This window comes from Lynx canadensis, chromosome D1 (assembly GCF_007474595.2).
Source record: "Lynx canadensis isolate LIC74 chromosome D1, mLynCan4.pri.v2, whole genome shotgun sequence".
NCBI lineage: Eukaryota > Metazoa > Chordata > Mammalia > Carnivora > Felidae > Lynx > Lynx canadensis.
In genome coordinates, this window is record NC_044312.2 from 8,301,032 (window position 1) to 8,323,660 (window position 22,629).

Sequence of the window (22,629 nt, forward strand, 5' to 3'; positions counted from 1 at the left end):
TATTCAGTAGTTGGCTCCTTGCCCTATTCCTCTATGCGTAAATAGTTTTCTACCTCCCAGTTCTTCTGAGATTTGAATTCTGCTTTGCCCATGCTCCCAGATGCTGGAAGCCTGAGGCCTGGCTCCCCTGGCCATGTCTGTACTGCCTTCTGGCAGATTAATGCCTAAAGAGGCAGCCACGGGCTAGAGAGTCACGGGGTGCTGTGGTCCCAGAACGGAGCCAGCTTGAGTGCTTTCTACACGTTGGGCACAGAAGAACTGAGGACACTGCAGAGAGCAGGACAGACAGAGCTCCCACCTTCCAGGAGCTTACCTGCTGATGTGAGGAGAACACAATAAAACAGATAAGCAAATATAATTCTAGGAGTGAATACTGTGGAGAGAAAAGAAACATGCTCGTGGGCGCCAGGCCTCACGCTGATTTTCTGTGATGCAGCCGCTTACGTGAACTGGTCCTGTATCTGCTCGTGAGAACTTCCCTGAAGGCTCCTTTAAGGTAAAGCAGTTCCCATCAAAAATCCTCATAAAATCTGAGTTTGAAGCTTTTGACAATTAAGTTGTGAAAACAGCGACTAATCCCACTAATGCTGGCTGGGAATCCTTTAGCAATTATGGGACCTCCCCTTCCACATGACCATAGGAATCTTTCCCTTCACTGGGAAGCCCCAGAACCCACACATGCAACTCACAGGACTCTCAACTTCCTCTTCCTCGTGGCTGGGGTACTCTTTGCAAAAATAATATCTGCCTATCTATAAAATCCATAGAAAAGGGCAGACAGTAGCACATATCACCAATAAAGGTAGACTTAAAAATTTGGGGGGGAGAGCTAAATCAAGCACCCATTTAAAATTCAAAAGCTATAAATGGTTATAGAATAAAAAGGGAATCTCTTTTCCACGCGTCCTTTGAATAATCATCCAGTCCCCCTGCCCAGGACAACCACCATGACCAGCTTCTTGTGTGTCCTTCCAGAGATAATGCAGGCACGTGTAAGCACATGTAGAAATATTCTGTTTTTCACACAATGGTAGCATATTATATACACTGGTATTGACATCACTTTTTCAAAAACAATTCCAAATGCATTAAGCCACTTCATTCTCTTTAATAGGTGAATGACAGTCTAATGTATGCAGATACCACAATTTATATAAATAGTCTCCTATGAATAGATATTTAGGTTTATTCCAGTTTATTTTTTTTTTTTTTTTTTTTTTTTTTTTTTTTTGGCCTCTGCCAATAATGCTACAATTAATATTCTCGTGATACAGCCTTTAACACCGGGTATACTTTAACCCGAAAATTCCATCGTTCTCTTTCCAACTGGCTCAGTTATGTGCGTTTGTAATTCTGTATACGAGTTCCTTTTAAAACAAGGGAGCTTGCAGAGGTGACGAGGATGTTTCTGGTACACTTAAAATTGCACAAAAAAGATTTGGTGCAATTTTTACAACAAAAAGTCTTTCAACTTCTGGCAGGTGAACTGTCATGACACATGTTGGTCTTGTCAAAATGGCAACGTGCCACCTTAGGAGCAGTTTTAAATTCAATAGTAAACGTTCGTGATTCTCAAAATTCCTATGTTGACCAAATGTGGTAAATTAGGGCAGCCACGCGTCTGGTTCAGGTAGAAAACCAAGCACATGACTGTATGACACAGCATATTGAAAAACCTTGTGTTCTGCTCTCCGGGGGCCTCCCACAAATGCTGGAGAAAAAAAAGAAAAAAAACAGGAGTCATGCTGCTGATATAGAATCTTGTGGTAACTCCATCAAGAGAAAGAAGTCCTGGGATTGGTCACCAGCACGTATCTCGTGCCCTCTAGTTTCCTTTCCCTACGAACTCAGCATTAAAAAGCAACTCTAAGCAGTCCCTGAAGGACCTGGGCAAGGATGTGTTTTTTCCCTCTGTGTCTGTCTTCTACAGATCATGCTGTTTAGGGGAATGATATGATTAAGAAAACTTTACATTTTGTGGATGGTTGGAATTAACCAGAATTGTCTGGAAGACACGAACCGAATGAAAAGTCACAGCGGTCGTCTGGCTCTGGGCGCAAAGCTCTTCAACCAGAGGAAGTCGAGTGCTGGCCAAAGGGCTGGGGCTGAATGAAGCGCATGGAAGGGACCACTGACATTGTCTCAGCTGAGTAAGGTGATTGCTTTGGTGGAAAAGGTGGAGGCAGGAGAGAGAGTTCTCTTGCATCCTCAAGCACATCCATTGTATACACACATTTTCAAAGAGGAAACTTCGAAGGACATTGCTAGGAAAGTCTGGATAGAGTAGAAGCAGTTGCTGAGGGTGTGTGACACTTTTCAATCTGAGAGTGGCTTATGGGCCCTCACTTTTTAAGTCCCTGGAGGTCTTAGAAAAGGCGGCTGGCAATTGGAAGTTCCAGGCTGAGGGTAGTCAGGTGGGAGGTGATGGCCATCTCAAACTGTCTTTTGAAGTTCAAATGTGAATATAGGTGTGCAGCAGTCTACCTGGGAGCTATAGTTTAGAAAGAAGCGCTGCTCTTTTTTTTTTTTAAGTTTATTTATTTATTTGAGAAGGAGAGAGAGAGCACAAACACAGTAGGGGCAGTGAGAGAGAGAGGAGAGGGAGAATCCCAAGCAGGTTCCATGCTGTCAGCACAGAGCCCGATGCGGGGCTCGAACTCAGGAGCCACGAGATCATGACCTGAGCCAAAAGCAGACACTTACCGACTGAACCACCCAGGTGCCCCCACTAAGTGCTGCTCTTGTACCCTTCTCTCCACCCTGACCAACCCCCTGTCCCTAATCTGTTCTTTCCAAAGCATTTGCTTTTAACTAGTGAGGCTGTCCCAAGGCTGTAACTTCTGTGGAGCTGCGGCCACTCAAATCCTTTTCATTATGTGCAATTCAAGTCACAGCTCGAGGTCCAAGCTTGATTTTATAACTAAAATACAGATTGGTTGTCTCTCCAGAATTGGTCATGGCAATGTGCCATAGTTGCCAAATGCTTATTTTGAATTTTATTGTCAAGACATTCAAAGTTTGATCCTCAATTCCACCGTCTGCAAAACGAAAAGTCGGATCAGGCCAAATGAGCTCTTAATTTTCTCTCATCAGTCTTATATTCTCTGAACTCATGGATTTTCTTTCCTGTATATTCTTTTGCTTCTAAGTTAGATAATCTGGAGTCAAAAGAGAGACATTCCCTAATACTTATTTGTCTCAGGGCACAGAAGCATTTTATTTTTGTTAGAGATTTTCTTTCAACACTTGTTGACTTAAGACGAATAACCACGCCTGGTTATTCTTATAATAGTGAGCATTCAAAGTTTTCATACCCTCTCTGTAACATAAAAGTCTCATTTATGTAACTATTTGTCTCTTCTAGATAAGGCCATAAAACATTGCCACATACATATTCCACTATTACCACAAATACATGCCTAAAACCAAAGTATTCTCAACATTTGTTCAAGAAAGTAGTTTCCCTACCCCTAAGCTTCCTCTTTTGCCCAGTCTGCAATACTAAAGGTTTTACATTTACACTCACAGAGTTACTTTGGACTTCTCCCGTTTCTCACGTCTGTCTTGGTCAAGTGTATGCAATCATTCACAAGCCTCAGTACTTTTCAAGTCCCAGTGCGTCACTAAACTGTCCCTTCCTCTCCTTCACTATTTACTTCAGTATGTCATGTCTGTTCTGCCATAGTGGCTGTCAAACGTGTCTCCCTGCTCATACCCAGTCCCCTCCCCTTTCCAAACCATCCAGTAACCATCACAATATTTATTTCCCTAAATAGGATGTTCTCCACGTCACCCTGCCTTCAAAACTCTTCACAATTCCACAAAGACCTTCCAATTCATTGATACGCCTTTCCCCATCCGCTCTGTTTATCAAAATACTATTCCTCATCATTATCCAGCTTCATTTTCTTGTCGTTTTGAAGCCCAGGCTCTTCTTCTATGCCAGTCTTCTCAACTGCTCCAACTGAAGGCAACCCTTCTTTGGTCTGAAATGTCATTGGATTTATGACCCATGACACACACTAAACACTTATAAATTCTCTTGTTTTCTTTGAACTTTCATGTGTTTTTATTTCCCCAGCTGCGTCGTGAGGTAACTAAGGGCAGTTACCATATCGTGTTCTCGCAGTGGGTCCTGATTCCAGAGGGAGACTGTGCTCCCACCCGTGCACTGTTACTGACTGTGATCTTGGTCTCAGTTTTCTCATCTGTGAAATGGAAATAATGATACTTACTTCCTCACAGGGGTTTTGTGTGCCTAATAGGAAACACACACATGCCAAGTCCCTAGAATGGTAAGCATTCACAAATGTGGGCAGTTGCAATAATTATTCATGTCTCTTAGCTCCAGACTACCTAATATAGTGCCCTGGTCTGTAACTATGCTAATCAATACTGAATGGAATTCAGTTGAGTCAATGAGGGAAACTAAGACTGTGTGGGTGATATATTGTGGAGTAGGGGAACTCCTGGCATCACTAAAATCATGCCACAGATGCTGTCACTTATTGTCAGCCAGCCAGCCTCTCTTTAGGTCCCCAGCCGCTCCCCGATACTGCACAAGAGACTTCTGAGGGTTTTGGCTCAGCGAACAGGGGATGATTTCCCAGAGCATCCCTCCCTGCTTGCCAATCAAAACGGACCGGGCTGCAGAGATCAGGGCGCCAGACAGCCTGAGGGTCTTAAGGTGATACTAGAAACGTGGACCGGAGAGCTCTTGTGTCCCAGAAGAAGCCTACCCGTCTGCTATTTCCTTAATAGGCCCCAAGCCCGGCCTGCCTGGAGCGGAAAGCAGGCTCAGCAGGGTGTACCTTTTCCGTCTTACAGTTACCAGGATGTCCATGGGCACCAGCCAGCAGGATGCTGTCAGCTGGGACCCCGTCATCCATAGCTAAAGGGCTACAAATGTTGGCCAAAAAAGTGGGGACACCTGTACTGCTCGACGGAGCCATAGAGGCAGATTTTTTTTTTTTTTAAGAACTGGGAACTATCAAGTTGTAGCCCCAATAAGCGGTATGGATGTCACTACCATTAAGTAACCCAAGCAAATTCAGCAGATCCCGGCTTAAATCACATATGCTCTATTGAAAACAATTCAGAGAGCCAGAGAGAATTTCATTAAAGGTGAAAAGTCTCATCATCAAAGGCATGATGGTCCAGTGAAACAAGGATGTGCTTCGGCCGCAGACAGGCCTGTATATCCTTCCTGTTCAAACCGTGTCGTTTCAGCAATTTTTCTAACCTCAATTTTCTGAGGGATAAAGGGGATAATAACACCTAGCTCACGTGGCTGTGGTGACACACACATGAGACAATGCACTTAAAGCGGGCTACCCAGTCTGTGGCGCATGGTAGGGACACAAGCCACATAAATTTCCCTTCCCTTTCACTCCCAAGGCGGATTCATCCGGCCCAAGGCTAGGAGTGGGGCAGCCGCTGAGAATTCCACAGGCAGGCGAATACGATTATTTGAACATTACTGAAATGTTGACCTAAATTGTGCCGGCGGTTGGACTACTGACAGGAGAGAAAAAAGGCTCTCTGCTCTCAGCGCTCTTCACTCTTGCAACTCAGCGCACAGGGCTGTCCGTCTCCTCCCAACCTCCAGCGGGAGATCTGGATTTATCCCGGGTTTAACCTCGATTTTGACACACTGCCATTTCCAATAAGGCCAGTTTCCCTTGCCGAAAGAAGTCCTTCCCCTGGGTGAAATCCCAACAGCTTCATTTGTGTAAGTTCCCCTATTGGTCTTGCTAACGCGGGTGTGGTTTTTTCCTCGTTACAGAATATTGATAATAAGCAGAGGAGCACGGGCAACTCGCCCTAAGTAGGCAGCCTGTCGGTTTCCCTGCCCGCCCAGGAATGAATGGGGCCGCCTTATTGCTGCGAGGACGAGGTGTCGCCGAGCAGAGAGGCGCCCTCCCGGACGGGGCTGGGGGGCGGGCCGGGAGAGGATGGCCAAGGACCCCCGGGCCGGGCCGGGGGAGGGCAGGGGTGCGAGGGGAGGAGGCCAGGCGGGCTCGGTGGAGCCCGACAGGTTCCCGTGGCTCCCCTCACCCCTCTCCACGCCTCCCGGGTTTTCCCCTTGGCTCGGGGTTTCCTGTTTCAGTTCTCGGTGATCTCCAGCAGCAGGTGCTGGTTTGCCAACCTCGGCTCCAGAGGAGGCGAAGGAGAAGGAAAAGAGGGAAGGGGAGGAGGAAGCGGCGCGGCGGCGGCGGCGGCTGCGGCTGCGGCTGCGGGCGGGCGGGCGGCCGAGGAGCGAGGCGGCAGGCGGGAGAGCCGGCTTCGCTCTCGCCCGCGGAGCAGCGGCGCGGGCGGCGGGCGGCGGGCGAGCCGAGGCCCCGGCGCGCGGCCGGCCGGCCGGGCGGGCGGCATGTGGGGAGCCTCCCGCTCGCCCCGCGCCCTAGCGGCGGCCGCGGCGGCCCAGGCGGAGGCGAGAGGCGGCCGGCCGCCGGAGGGCCCCGGGGCCGCCCCGGCTTCCAGGGCATGTCGTGATGGCCGCGGAGAAGAGACCGCAAGTAGGTTGAGCAACAATTCCGCGTGCGCGCGCGGCCGGGGCGCGAGTTGTGCAAGCCGGGGGAGGGGGCGCCGGGGCCGCGGTCCGCGGGGAGGGAGAGAGCGAGGGCGCGCGGGCGGGCGCGGGCTCGGCGCGGGGAGGGCCGGGGCCGGCCGCCGTCGCTTGCGGGCCCCGCCGCCGGCGCGCCGCTTCCTCGCGGCGTCGGCCATGCCGGGCTGCGGCCGCCAGGTTTGTCCCCCCGGCGGCGGGGGGAGGGGGCGGACAGCGGCCGGAGGGGCCCTGCGGGAGCCGCGCGAGGGGAGGGCGGCGCGCCGGAGGCCGCGCCCGGGCGCCGGGCGGAGAGGCCGGAGCGGCGGCGCCGGGCGAGCTCCAGGCCCGGCGGGTCTGTCCCCCCCACCCCCCGGAGGACGGGGAGTGCGGCGGGGAGGGGGTGGGGGGGGACCGGACTGAGCGCCCGCGGCTCCCGCAAGCTCGGGTGGGGCCGAGCGGAGAGCCCGGGCCGCCGTCCCCGCCGGCCGGAGCCGTCCTCCGCCGGCACCTCGGGCCGGGTGAGGCCGGAGACCCGGGCCCCGCGGCCTAGGGCAGCGGTCCACTCCCGCCCGCCCGCCGCCGCGGGGCTCGGCCGCCGAAGATGGAGGCGAGCCCGGGCGCTCCGGACGGAAACGGACCCACGGCGCTGCCCCTGCGGCTCTGGGCGCCGCGCGCTCGCGGGGTGAGGCATCCCCCGGCACCTCGGATCCAGCCCCAGCCCTTAGCGTTCGTGACGCGGCCCCGGCGGAAACCCCTCCGGCGTCCCCGTCCCTCCTGCGCCCCGCGCCCCTCACCCCCTCGGCCCCGGGGCGCACCCGGTTTTCACCTCGCGTTCATTTTAGACGGGCCGCTGCTTCCCACCTTCAACCCCCGACACAGCCCTGTTCCACGCCGAACTCGGAGAAAGGATCCCCGCTTTCCTTCCCTACACTGCCTCCCCTTTCACCCCTTCAACCCGTTCAGAAGCAGCCTGAGCTTCCAAGTACCGATTACTCTAACTGGGAGTCTTGCCATTTGGGTAACCGTTAACAATACTGGTTGTGCTCCGTGCTTTGTGATAAAGAGATGAAATCTGAATCCAGATTTAGTCAAAGTTTTCCTATTGGTTGCAAGGCTGGGTTGGAGTATCCCCCAGGCCGGTGAGACGCTTATTGATTCAGATTTCTTTTTTCTTTTCGTTCTTTCTTTTTCTTTCCTTTTTTAACCATCTTGGAATAGTTACAGAGACACTTGGGCTAGTATATTTAGAAATTTGGTAAATTCATCAATTCTTGACTCATTTCCTCGTTGAGTTTTTCCATTGCATCTTCTAAACGGGAAACAGTGGATATGCCTCAAACACTTTTTGGGCTTTCCAAGAACCACAAGAAGTCAGCAATACAGCGTTCTATCCGTATCTATCTCTATAGATAGATAGAGGTATCTATAGAGATAGATAGGAGGTATCTATAGAGATAGATATGTATTTAAGTCTACATATGTTTAGGTTGCAGAAGTTTGTTTAGGTTGTAGAAGGTATGACTTACATGTATTTAAACACTCCCATTTAAGTTAATTTTAATGGCAGTTTCTTCATCTTGGTGTTACCGGACTATGAACATAGCTTCGCCAAATATTTGTAAAATTATCTTACTGTCTTACCTCTCTGTTCACCTGTTTGCTTCCAATTTGGCGTTCTTATTTTACGTTATCTATACCTGTCTCTCTGAAGATACCCTTAAATATCGGAATGATCTAGTAACTGAAATCTAGAATTTGAAACGTTTTGAAATCTAGAATCCAAAACGTTTTGAGTTTGAGTATTTTTACTTAAAGAGTGGGTTTTACTTTCCAAGTACTGTAAAATTCAACCTCGGGCATCTGGCCATCACTAAAGTACTGGAACATTACAAACAAAGTAAACTTTTTAACCAAACGACAACAAAAAGGCCGTTGAATTTAAATCTCCCTTTGATAATGAACATCTAATGAAACTAGTTGATTAACAGTGGAAAATATTAAAGAATAGGAAACAGAAGCGTGGAATGTTTGTATTGTTGATGGGAGTTTTATTAGTCACTTCCTTTTATTAAGTATTTGTTGTAATTATCAGACGAATAAAAATAACCTATTTTATATTACTGGCTTCTCCGGGAGCTAGGTTTCACGGGTTATATCTGCCAAATTGGGCCCCAGGTGCTTCATGGACATTCTATTTTTGAAGTATTTTCCTCATTCTGCATCTGAGTTACCTTGTCTTCATTCTAGCAGACCACAATGGCTTTTACATTAATTTTAATTACCGTAACAGACGTAAAAGTGTTGCTATCATTTTATAGCTTTCAATTCCTTTTCTGTACCCTCTTGTAAGTTTTTATACTCTTTCTGGGCTTTTCACTGTTTTTGTGTGTAAATTTAGAAGAATTCTCTCATTCTGATGGGAGAGCGATTTTAAAGAAACAAACATAAGATAATAAGTAGATTTTTTTTTTTTTAATCCTGTTAGTGTTAGAATGTAGGATTGTAAACCAGTCTCCAGTTATTGCTCCCTGGGCACCAGTAAACTTTTATTCCCTCAGCAGATAATTAATTTAGTGTTGATCTAGGTGCTGTATAAGGCCCCTGACCTCTAGAAGAAGAGACATTAGGAACAGCTAAAACATGGTGCTGGATGAAATGGACTAAGGGGTCAAACGAAGAATAGGAAATGCAGGTATTGTAGTGGGAAAGGCTGTTGGCCAGGTCTCCAAAGTTAAGATTCAAGCTGGTAGAGCGGGATAAGAGTCCCTTCCAAGCGAATACTGTGAGGCAAGGAAGGCGGGGCGTGGATGGGCCAATAGGAGCAGTGAGTGGCAAACACGGTTTCCGGGTATAGCTTTTACTGGACAGAGAAATAGTAAATAAGGTCAGTGAATAACAAAAAATGTATTAAGTCAGGTTTCCAAATGCAAACCAAAGTGAAACCAAATTTAGAATCCTGAGATGCTGGGGTTTGATCTCCAGTCTACCAAACGTCATAAGAAATCTTGTGTCTCGGAGGTGCCCACATGCCTCGTGGACTTACAACGTCTGAAACACCCTGACTTTTACAAAACTTGAATTTTAAGGTCGACCAGAAGACCTGTTATAATATTTGCTGCTGTTCGTAGTTTGGAGAAATGGTGGACAATTGAATTTTTTTTTTTTTTTATGTATTTCATCCCAGAATATATCTCCAATGTCTTGGGGAAGAGACTTTATAGGGCAATTGAGCTATTTAAATGAGGTGGCCTGGGAAATGTGCGCCGTGTCTGTCACATCTGGTGCTTTATGGCATAAAGGTAGCTTTCAGATCTGTGATCTGGAGACACCAGTTCTCCATCCTTGCTGTGGTTTTTGTAGCTGACATAACAGCTGTAATGTATTGTGTGCCGATGTGCCCGACCCCATGCTTACACACTGCTCTTCTGGTCCTCATTCTATAGATGAGGAAACCAGACACAGCGTTTCAAATAGCTTCGAGTCACACGGGTAGAAAGTTGCAGAAGGGAGCCGGAACCTTTGCTGCCTGACTCTGAAACCCATAACCTTACCCCTTGGGCAGTTCTGTCTCCCTGTGATTCTGTTTTTACTTTGTTGCCTAAGACGTGTCATCGTGTGTACATATGTAGACACACATCGTTTGAAAATTAAGAGATGCATGATCATTAGCACTGATGGGTCTGGAAGATGAGAAGACATACACTAACTTACTCTTTGCCAAGTACTCCCGGGTCTGGACAATATGAAATCCCGTCTGGCCGAAATAGTTTGGAGGCAAGGACCGTGTCTTTTCAGCAGATTGCTTAGGGTCCCTAAGAAGACAAACCTGAAGACAGTTTTAGTCTGACATGGGGAACACTTCAACAGAAATGTAGTCCCACCAGAAGGAGCATCTTTTGGCAGAAACCACAAAGGTTTTTATGAGTAGTGATTTTTACTGACGTTTACAACACTTTTTTCTGGCTAGAGTAACGTCACATGCTTCCTGGTAAAAGACTCAGAAAACGTAGACAAACGTAAACAGTTTTTTAAACCTCTATGACCCAGAGCTTGCTAAAAACACTACGATGCATTTCTCTCTTTAACTTTGCTGTGTACCAGCAAAGGATTGTTTTACTTCGTTAAAATGAAAATGGAAAAATAATCCCCCCGTAAAGCCTAGTGTATGTGGTTTTACATCACAACACTGACAGTGATTCTTAGGCTCAGTGAACTAGCCCACAAGCAGATGTCTGAAAAGTCAAAGTGTTCTGCCTTCAAGGTAATTACCCACTCCTTAAGGGTGGATAGGGAATAAGCAGAAAATCCCAAGGTTGTCCTGTTTGCCTGGAACATTGTCCTGTTTGCCTGGAACATTACCTTTTCTTCGGCCCTGGCTCACTGTCGAGGCCTCTGCTTAGATCTCATTTGGTTTGCTTTGTTGTATTTTTAAGGCTGATGAGAATAGGTAACACTTAATTGTGCAATCATCGTTCCAGGTGCTGTCCGTGTATGTTATACTGCCACTGCCCTTGAATGCCTCTTTTTCTTTCCTCCCCTGATGAAGAAAACAAACCACAATGTGGTAAAATAACTTACAGAGGTCTCACAGTTAATAATGGCAGAGCCAGGGTTCCAGGTTGGTCAGGTTTACAACCCCCTCCTTTAAACAAATATTTAGGGCTCTGTAACCTAATGTGTGTTAATAAATTTGGTAACGTGAGATTTAAACAATGTGATGGAATCCTCTTTCTTAGAAGTTTGGTTCTAAAAAGCTTGGTTTCTAAAAAGTTTGGTTCTAGAGGTCTTTTTCTTGTGCAGGTAGAATGATAGAGCTTTGCCTCCCACCTTCCCATCCCCAGGTAGCATACACTAAGGATTTTCTCAGGATATTCAAAGTATTTCAAACATTTTCTTGCTAAGAACATGTCATTTAATCCTTATTCTGTGTGAGTTACACACGTTTTTCCCCCAATATTTTAATATCATTATGCTTTAGCTGAACATCCCAATGAAATGTTTTCTGCACCTGGGTCCTTTGGAGTCATAGAAGTAATGCTCAAAACAACAAGCTTTAAGGTTTTTGATTGCCAGAAAGCTTTCCAGAAAAGTTGAATGGATACGTATACCTGTTAGCAGAGAGAGAGAGAGAGAGAGAGAGAGAAAGAGAGAGAGAGAGAGAGAGAGAGAGAGAGAGAGAGAGAGAGATTGGATTTCATCATGTTTGAATGCACTATGGACTTTTTGGGGCACCTGGGTGGCTCCAGCGTCCATCTTCGGCTCAGGTCATGATCTCACTGTTGGTGAGTTCGAGCCCTGCATCAGAGTCTCTGCTGACAGCTCAGAGCCTGGAGCCTGCTTCGGATTCTGTCTCCCTCTCTCTCTACCCCTCCCCCGCTCACACTGTGTGTGTGTGTGTGTGTGTGTGTGTGTGTGTGTGTGTACACGCCCTTGTCTCTCAAAAATAAATAAACATTAAAAAAAATTTTTTAATAAAATTTTTGACAGTTTGCTAGATGAGCATTGATACCTAATTTTAATGCTGGTTTTTTTTTCACCTTATATTTTTAAATTGTTTAAGTACTACAAGTTGGTTAAGAAAAAGCAAAGAGAGAATGAAAGCCACCTGGAATCTCCTTACCCAGAAATAACTAATGTAAATATTTGGATGAATCCTCTATTTTTTATTCCCATAGATATACTTTACAGAGTTTTTACTTGGGTTTTTAAGTAGAAACACAAGCGTTCCATAATCTCCCAGTTTTGGGCAAAATTATTTGCTTGCTCCCCTGTGTTTTCAAAATATTACATATTCCTCCTTAATCTTTGAATATTTGTCTATGTTTAACTGTTTACTTCTTTCTTTTCTGCTTTTTGCACCTCTACTCTTCATCTGCAGACAGAAAGTACTACCTAGAGCATAGATTTGTCATAACGATATACTGATAATACAAAATGTTGATAACAGTACCTTATATGTGCATATGATTTTTTATCTTGTTTTAGGTTCCCTGAGGGCTAGGACTCTGTGGTCTACATTGTTCTAACCCAACTCTGATACAACGCTTGGCACCTAGTAGATATTTCATGAATGTGTTGTTATTGAAGGGCCACATAGCACTTAAAATGAACCTGCTAATGTGGGTGGGATGAACAAAAGCCTGTGGATGGTGAAGAGATGGTCACAATAATTGATTCAGAGCAAATAAGAGAATTGGTGCCCAAACTGTAAAAATTAACTTAGAATGAATGATGAGATTTCTTGAGGGGCCATACAGGTTTGCCTTCTAAGAATATAATTAACCTTATCTACCCCACTTAGCAGGGGAAGGATATTATAAAACTGACTTGTGTAAAACGTTTATTCTTAAAGTCTTCGAAGAGCGAAATGTTTAAACTGTTTTAAGTGGAAGATTTTGTATGCAGACATGATAGTTTTCTACCTTCAAATAATATGCAGCTTATAATTTCACTTACTGTGAAACCTAATAATAGCTAACATTTATAGGGCACTAACTCTGTGCCAGGCACCGGTATTAAGCACTTTATTTACATTATCTGATTTAGTTTCACACAGTTCTGTTAGGTTTATACTGTGGTTGTTTTGCCTATCTGCTAGGTGATGGAACTGATGTCCAGAGATGCTTATAACTTGGCCAAGGTTATCGAGATTTCTGGTTTATCCTAAAGTAAATGGCAATACTTGTTCATGCCTTTTTGTTTGTTTGTTTTTTAAATGGCGGGGGCAGCAGGACCTCATGATGTATACTGATTTATATCAGCGAATTCTTTGGTCTTCTTGATGTTATCTGTTCCTTGCTGACACTGCCCCTCCCTCCCTCCCACTAAGCCGGGTTGGACAACTGAAGGCTTATGCTGCACAGAGAAAGCAGGTGGGACCTCAGAATTGCATCTCAGCTCTGCCCTTCCCAGACCATGACCTTAGGCAAGCCTCAGTTTCACTTTGACTTTTCTCAGCTATCAGACACTGTGTACTTCGCAGAGTTGTTTTTACTGAATCAAGATCATGAGCACAGAAGCGTGCCAGGCACTCAGGATTATTAGAAAATGCTTTAGCTGTATCCGTTGATTTGATTGGACAGAGATTTGGTTGTTTTGTTTTTCTGTCTCCTTATTCACAGGCTCTTAATCATGTCCTGAGTGGTTGGGATTCCCAGGTAGGAAAAGCCTATAAAATTGAGTTTGCCGTTACTGCTTTTAATATGTCAGTTTGTATTATAGATTTTCCGAAGGGCTTTCAAATCTATTACTTCATGTTTTTTAGGGTGAAGCTAAATTAGTTTTTGTTCTTTGTTCTTCGTCATCTGTCCTCATTTACTATTCAAATTATGTGGGTTTATTTTATCCTTATTCTGTGACTTAGTCTGTTTCACATCTTGGCTTTTACTTTCTAGCTCATTTTTATTGTGTGCTTACAGGGAACAAGTTCCCATGTAATTGAGGCTTTCTGCTTGTTGTTGACTTAGACATTTTTGTTCTACCTTTGAATTGTCATTTTTGTTAATTGCCTCACTGATGTGGCGATCTTCTATATTAGATAACTTCTGGAATTTTGCTATAATTTTAAATGATTAGTACAGACTTAAAAGGCTTAAAACGTGCAGTAAATTATCTATGTTGATAAAGCAAGTATTCCTGTTTTTGCTAAGAGAGAAAAGTACCTAAGTAGCATAAAAGTCATGGGCATAAAAGTATGTTAAAATTGGCAATATAGTGCATAGGAAGAAACACTCTGAGGTAGCGGAAATATTTTCTAAACTGCATTTCTATTATTTTGATACTTCACTTTATCTTTTAAAATTAAATTTTGAGTTTCCTTAACACCTTCACTTTATCACATTTTTAGAATACAGAAAAAGATCTAAATGATGCTGAAAATCATCTGTGATTCTCACCCAGAGATCATTTTGTATCAGTGTTGCCATTTTTAAACTTTTAGCCCATATAAACACATTGCTTGTGTTGAGAGAGACAGAGAAAGAGAGAGAGCTAGCGGGGTAGGGGCGGAGAGTGAGGGAGACGCAGAATCCGAAGCAGGCTCCAGGCTCTAAGCTGTCAGCACAGAGCCCGACGCGGGGCTCAAGCTTGTGAACTAAGAGATCAAGACCTGAGCCATAGTCAGGTGCTGAACCAACTGAGCCACCCAGACGCCCCTGATTCTGTTCCTTACAAATTCCTAGATGTGTCGTGAAAATTGCACCATTTTATATTCTTACTGGCGGTGTGTCTGTCCATTCTTTGTACCTGTTACTATTTCCCCACATAGGCTCGCTTTGCTCATTTGAGAGAGAAGAATGGGCATGATGGTGTTAAGCAGCTCATTCTTTGGAGGCAGAGGGACTGAGTTTGAATTCCTTTTCTGACACTTACTGGCTATGTGATCTTGAACAATTTTTTTATTTCCCAAAGCCTCAGTTTTTGGGTTTTTTTTTCCCCTCTGTAAATTTGTGATAGTAGTACCTACACTCATGGTACTGTCCTATAATAGTGTGGTTGTGGAGATTAACAGATGATGTGTATTGAAGCGTATGTCCTTGAGAGATTTTAGCTGTCGTTATTTATTATAAATGAGATTTCCCATCATTATCTTTTATAATTTGTATGCCTATATTTTATACCTAGTCGTAGCTGGTATAAAGGAAAAGTTACTGTATTTTTAAATAACCATCTAGCTACCTTACTGAACTCTTTCATGTGTACTCTTAAATGTAGGACTTAGTTCCAACACCTTTTCAGTCTGAGTCTCTTGATTTTTCAGAATAGGTAATGGTGATAACAATAATAACAATTTTTTTCAGTACTTCAATTCTACTTCTTGTATTGTGTTGGTTGAATTTAGACAACAGTGTTGATGAATAGTAGGCATTTGTTGATGACTTGGGCTTATTCTGATTTTAATGTGACGTCTTCTCTGGTATTTCACTTACTAAATGTCAGTGGCTGTTGCTTTCATAGATAGGTAGGACTATATACACATATTCCTGCAAATAAACATAAAAGTCAAATGTGAGAAACTTGAAAATAGATTTATATGTATGGGAGGATTCCCTAAGTTACTTAATCCTTAAGTATCTACTAGGCACATCTTCAAAAATATATTTTCAGTGTTTAATTCATATTCTCTTCTTTTTTTATTGAACATGCAATCAATCAATTTAAATATATCTTCAATTTCAATAAGTTTGAAATATCACTGCTTTCAACGTACTTAATGATTCGATCCGTGTCTCATTGATACACCCTTCAAGACCTACTCTTGTTTTCACTATTGTCCATTGTTGTATCATATTTGAATGAAATGAAATCATATTTGAGTAAATGAAACAGTTTTGCCCCTGGAATAGAACCTTTTATTCAAATGAAGTCTCAGGATCAGGGTCCCAGCGTCCTCGTTATTGAGCCTCTGAGGCCTCTTTAGAACACTACTTGAAAAACTTCTTCCCCTCCGGAAAGATTCAAGTAATTTCTAAATCCCCCCAACTGACAGTGCCACTGAACTGACATTTTCAGAAGTTAGCAGGAGAACTACCTCGTGATCTCATGAGGTTTTATTAGATTTTATACTGAAGTCCTAACTTAGCATGTTTACAGAGATGATTAAGTATGGCAATATGTGCTACAATGAAAATACGGTATTCACAAATCTAGGTAGTATCTTTCTATCATGAGGTTACTGAAGTTTTTGGTCCTTGAGTCTCTTCTTTTTTCTACATTCTTCCATGTATCCATCATTACGGTTTTAAAACCCCGTCAATATGCCAGGATGACCAACTTTATCTCTCTCTTATGCAGCTGCCTTGACACAGCTCCCTTTGGATAGCTATGGTATCTGAAATGAAATCATCTACAACAATTTCTATCCTTCCAAATCTGTCTCTTTCCAAGCCTTCCCTGCTTGAGTAGTCCTTCATTACCTTCTTCTCAGCTGCTCAAACCAAAAGTCTACCAAGCCCTTGATTGCCCAGGTCCCTCCTTCCTCTTCCACAACCAAGCCGGCGCATGCGCCTTTAATCCATACACGTAAGGAATTGAGGTTAACAAGGTTGTTCAATATTAGAATATCTATATCATAGAATAAAGTCTACCCGGGTAATGTGTGTTGTGACAGTTTGAGTATGCTATGCAATTCACTTATATGTAGAACTTCTATGGATAGAAGTAAGATTATGCATATTTGGTTAGTTTCTGTGCTATTTTTGTTAGGTTTTGTCACCAGCATTTTATTAGACTTTTAAACCAGTCACATGCTCTCCATGGTGTCCAGTGCCCTCAAATAATCTAAGTGAAGCTGGATGTTTGAGGTTTTGCTGGAACACACCCATGGAACCTGTAGGCTCAGCAGCCTTCACCAGGAATGGAGTCGAGGGTATAATCTTTCACAAGGTTGTATTACTTCCATGGTTATTGACACTTGTAACCTTTCTAAGTCAGCTTTAATGATGGATTCTTAATTGATTGGCGTGAAGATTTCGGGAAGAATCCTTTCCATCTCCGTGAACATGACGTGTGTAACATTCCCTATCTGCAGAACTCCCCACCTCTTGGTCACAGTTTCAGGGGGGTTGTCATTCATTCGTGCATTCAGAACCACTCCTCCTTAACTGGTTCTGCTTTTTCCTTTTTGCTTCCTAATTTCTTTGTGCTTTTAATTTATTCGTTTGTTCAACTTTATTTGGTTCGCTTGCTCATTTTAACCTTTCCAGTTTAAATTTTTAATTCCTTTATTTCTTGTCTTCTATTAAAAACAATTAATTTTTCTTTGAGTTTCATTCTGGCCACATCCCATAGGTTGTAATTTTTTTTTTTTTTTATTTCTTAACTACAGAGTTATTTGGAAGAGACTTCTAATTTATAGATCGGTGGTTTTTAAATCTGTTTTTGGCACTCTGCTGCTAACTCCTGTCTGTGTATCATGGTCAGAGTGTACTTCCATTGTCTAGGCTTGGGTTTTTACTAAGTGCCTTGAAGAAGGTAGGCTAGTGTCCATGGCCGTCTGTATCTTAACTTTGAAGTCAGGCGGCCTGTGGCGAATTACTCTGTGAGTACTTGAGATAAGGGTCATTGTTACCATCGTTGTTATGGCTTAAATACGATACACCTGGGAGGTTAACCACCCTCATCATCATTTAAGGCCTGTGGATAAGAGAAGTAAATCTAACCTTTGCATTTGGGGGGCTTTCTGTCATCTGTGTGTCTTAACTTCCAAAATGAGCTGTTTTCACAGTTGGTTTTAAAAGTGTTTGAGTTGCTAAGCGGAGCTCCTCTCCTCCTAGATCTCCACACTTCTTGGCCCTGGTACCGACCCTTCCTTTGTGCTCTCTAGGATGTTCTGGGGGTGGGAGCTGAGTGAGCACCTGTGGCTTCTCCATGGTCCTCCCTGTGCTCTTCCTGGTTTAACGGTATGACAGGGAGCGTCTTCCGAATCCTCCCGACTGCCCCCCTAAAGACTGGGAAGCTTTGGAAATAAAAATGAACTGTTCTTTCCTGACCTGTGTATGGATGGCTGGATAAACTGGCCAAGAGGAATGGCAGAATTTTTTCCCATTCTTGAAGGTGGGGAGTGGTGGCAATTCTAGTGGCTCCTGTGAGAAAAATTAACAAATTACTCTTTTTCTGAAGAGAACCAAGGGCTTCAAATTACTGCCTTTTTATTTTCCCAGTAAGCCCCCTGCTGTCCAGTGTTGCTCTGAGTCGTCTGCTTGCATTCGGGGGAGAGCTGCTGATTGGTCCCCACACGTCCGCGCTCTTCCCCTTTCAGAGAAGATCGCGAGCTGGGAAACCAGAGCCTGCTAATGTCCTACCCGTCACAGATGACACAGATTTTCTGTACCGAGACAGACCCTAGACTCAGAGTGCAGGTAGCCGTTTTAAAGTATGATTTTGGAGGAACACCAGGAATCCGCTTGTTGGGAGAAATCTCGCAGAATTGATGCTGCGACTTTGGTCGAGGGAGGCAGTTTTCCTGCTGGCCTGGGCGGTGGGCAAGCACGTGCCAGGCTGGCAGCTGCAGCTCGGCCTGGAGGCCACCCCGTGCCGCGCGAGAGCACCTGAGGGAAGCCAGGGCAGGTGGAGAAAGCACTTTGGAGCTCCTGGGTGACAGCCAGCAGCCAGAATGCCCGTTTGGCAAGTGTGCTGCTGGGTGCTGAGTGTTGGGCCCGAACGCTCCTGCGAATAACAGGTAGATCAGCAGTGTTTATTACCCACCTTGGTAGCAAATGAGCGCTTAGATTCTTTGTGCATTTCAGTAGATTGGGTACCTCTTCGATGATCAGCACCTAATCCAAGCAGGACAGTTCAACGTGGATTCACGTTTGATCGAAATAATTTTTCTTGTCACCGTGTGCTAGCCTCGGACTCGATTTTGTGTGTATTATCTCTACAGAAATAATCCAAACTGGAAGATAAGATAAAAAGATGAGTTACTTATTTTAGAAATACTAGTTCAGAAGACTGATTAATTTGTACACTTGCCAAATCTTTGCTTCCCAGTAATGTAGCTTTTTGTTTACCGAACCAAATGGGTTAGGAGTCTCTTGGAAGAGTGAGGAACGGGATGAGCTGACCCTGCCCTCCCTGCACCCTCCGTTCTCTGTGCACATGCGTGCACACGTGAGCAGGGAGGAGGTGAGGTGCGGGGGCAGGGTAGGGGGGCCGAGGACCCACAGTGTGCTCATGCTGTCACGTTTCACCGGCTTTCATCAGCTTCCCCATCTAAGTAGTCATTTGCTCTAATGAGCTGTCCTTTCACCCCGTCCTCCAGAATCCTTCTCACTTAGATGTGTGATGACTTCTTGAATTACACAAGCCTCCCAGCGCCCCCAGTGATCTGTCTTTGCGAGTTTGGGGTTTTTGGGGGGGAGGGACTGAAGCAGCAACATAGGGAGTCTGTAGGCGCAGCATTAAGCCCCAGGTATGGTGAGGGCTGCTCAAGAAGGTGGAAGATGTGTTAGAAAAGGAGGCAGGAGAGCAACAAAAAACAAGCCCTGCTCCTGAGTTTCTTGCCGGGAGAGGGTTTTTCTCTCTCGCCCCCTGGCAGTCCTGGCCCCCTTGGTCGCACAGAAGCAGGGACAGCCTGAGAGTTGGGGTAACATTAACAGGCTTGTAGTTCTCATTCACTCATACACAGATGTGTGCACCCTTTCTCTCTTCCCCACTGACTTCATTCTCCTGCCTTGCGCTTCTTAAAGAGGAGAAACCTCATCCTTCTCCAACACCCCCCACAGTCTCTTTCTGCGTCTTATTCCTTGCCTGCCGCCAAACTTCTCAAAAGGATACATGTGCTGTCCTTTCCTCTTCACACACTCTGTGGCTGGGAGTTGTAACCTGTGGCCTGCGGTTCCCCGGGGGACCCATGGGCAGAACACGCGCCTTTTGTCATGTTGGGCGGGAGGAAGTTTACGTCTTTGTGTTCCTGGATCTCCTATATTCCTGATATTCAGCGTTTCCCCCGATGGTGAATGTAAGCAATAAACCCGATATCAAGAACAGCCTACCTGACTTTGTCACCTGTAGAATTGCAAACGTGTCCCTCTCTGTTTCAGTTGAGGTAGATTCTCTGAAATGCCTTTTTCACTGTTAGCTGCAAAATCTCGGTCCGTGTCAGGTCTGCTGCTGCATCTTGTTCTTTGGGATGTATGTTTTTATTTTACGTATTTACCAGCACTTCTTTGAAAAGCGATCTGTAGACTTCATTAGCCCGCGAAGGGGAGGTCTGGCACACTCGGAAAAGGCATCTGCCGTCCACCCCTCTCTCCGTCGCCCTGGAGTAGCTCCCTGTGAGGCCGCTGACCGCCTTAACCCAGTGTCCTCAGCCTTTTTGCAGGGGATGTGTGTCATTCGCTGCCCTCGATTTTTTAATATTTTACTTCTTCTTGGTCTAGACCCATTGGCTCTAATTGAGATAATATATCCTGTTTGTTTCTTTTCTTTTTTCCTGTGTAGCTTTAGATACCTGTCACCATTTGCTTGGCCCATTATAATACCTTCCTGACACGTCTTTGAGTTTCTTTTACCCCCCTCAAAACCAATGCAGCTGGAGTGATCCTAAAATGTAGTTAGAAACACATCATTCCTGAAGGTTGTCAGAAACCTTTAGGGGCTCCCCATTACCTTTCTAAAATGTGGAAGAAAATAGACCAGTCCCTTTAAAAAATTTTTAATTCCCATATAGTTACATGCCATGTAGTATTCATTTCAGGTGTAGAATATAGTGGATGAATTCAACACTTCCATACATCACCAGTGCTTGTCACAAAGTGCCTCCCTTAATCCCCTTCACATATCCCCCCTCCCACATACACCCCCATCTACCTCCAATCTGGTAATCATCCGTTTGTTCTGTAGTTAAGAGTCTTTTGCTTAGTTTGTCTCTATTTTTCCTTTGTTCATTTGTTTGTTTTTTTTTAATTAAAAAAATTTTTTAATGTTTATTTTTTTGACAGAGAGAGAGAATGAGCAGGGGAGGGGCAGAGAGAGAGGGAGACCACAGAATCTGAAGCAGGCTCCAGACTCGAGCTGTCAGCACAGAGCCCAATGCGGGGCTCAAACCCAGTTGGCTATGAGATCATGACCTGAGCTGAAGTCAGACATTCGGGCAACTGACCCACCCAGACACCCCATTTGTTTTCGCTTCTTAAATTCCACATATGAGTGACGTCACATGGTATTGGTCTTTCTCTGACTAACTTATTTTGCTTAGTATTTTACTCTCCAGCTCCATCCATGTTGTTGCAAATGCTAGATATTCTTTTTCATGACTGATACTCCATTGTGTGGTGTGTGTGTGTGTGTGTGTGTTGTGTGTGTGTGTGAGAAGAGAGAGAGAGAGAGAGAGAGGAGAGAGAGAGAGAGAGAGACATATTTATTCATCAGTAAGTGGACACTTGGGCTCTTCCATTTTTGGGGGGGTGGGAAATACCACTAATGAATTAGTGGGTCATAGGTAGCTCTGCTTTAACTTTTTGGGGAACCTCCATTTGTTTCCATGGTGGCTGTACCAGCTTACATTCCCACCATCAGTACATGAGGGTTTCCTTTTCTCCACATCGTCGTCAACATTGCTGTTTCGTAGTTTTTTTCATTTTAGCCATTCTGACAGGTGTGAGGTCGTATCTACACTGTGGTTTTGATTTGTATCTCCCTCGTCGATGAGTGATGTTGAGCATCTTTTCATATGTCCGTTGGCCATCTGGATGTCTATTTGATTTGGAGAAATACCTATTCAGGTCTTCTGCCCACTTTTTAAATTGGATTATTTGGTTTCTGGTATTGAGTTGTATAGTTCTTCACATATTTTGGATACTAACCCTTTATCATGATATGTCATTTGCAAATATCTTCTCCCATTCACTAGGTTGTCTTTTAGTTTTGCTTCCTTCACTGTGCAGAAGCTTTTTATTTTAATCTTGTACCTATAGTTTGCTTTTACTTTTATTTCCCTGACTGAGGAGATACATGTAGGAAAATGTGCTGTGGCCCATGTCATAGACATTACTGCCTGTATTCCCTACCATCACACTGTTTAAAAAAAAACCTTCAATGGTTTCCCAGTACAAAGTTGAAACTCTAGTATGGCCTCCTTCTAGCCTCTTCTACGGCAGTAGAATTAATCAAACAGCAGTATTAATCACACGGTGTTCTGCATATTTATTATCTGTCACATCTCTGGGCCTTCGATCCTGTTCTCTGGGCAAAAATCCTTTCTCCTCCCACCTTACCTCGCTCACCACCTTCCCCCCAGCCACAGACACATACACCATAGTCTGGGTGGGACTGACATCACCATCTGTCTGTACTCACCTCTCAGAACCTTCTCAAATCATAGCCAATGTCCTTGTCTCTTGTACCCTTATGTGAATAGCATTAATTTTGACATACCCTCTACTACACAGATGGTCATTTATCGGGTTTCCCTAGTACACCTTTATATCCCTTAGGGAGCACTTGTATCCGTGTTTATATCGTCTCTCATCTTCGCTCAGCATTATCCCTTTGTCACAGCGGGTTTTAAATACACACTTGCTGAGTGAGCACGTGGACTCCTGGAACCCAGATTTAAGCTCTCAGGCAGTGTGGTTGGGGTG

General features: G+C 44.6%; 1 protein-coding gene across 2 annotated transcripts in view; it reads left to right on the forward strand.

The window, feature by feature from the left end:
* The first annotated feature begins 1,887 nt into the window (after positions 1–1,887).
* Positions 1,888–22,629, forward strand: part of ZC3H12C (zinc finger CCCH-type containing 12C) — a 92,951-nt gene continuing 72,209 nt past the window's right edge. Inside the window, exon 1 of one of the 2 annotated variants that reach the window (XM_030331865.1) lies at positions 1,888–2,155. Coding sequence is in view for 1 of the 2 variants with exons in the window: in XM_030331863.1 (XP_030187723.1) it covers positions 6,495–6,518 (24 nt within the window). In the remaining variant the exon portion in view is untranslated. Of the gene's footprint in view, positions 2,156–6,443; positions 6,519–22,629 lie in introns of those variants that run through there. The other variant, XM_030331863.1, reaches the window with a different exon arrangement.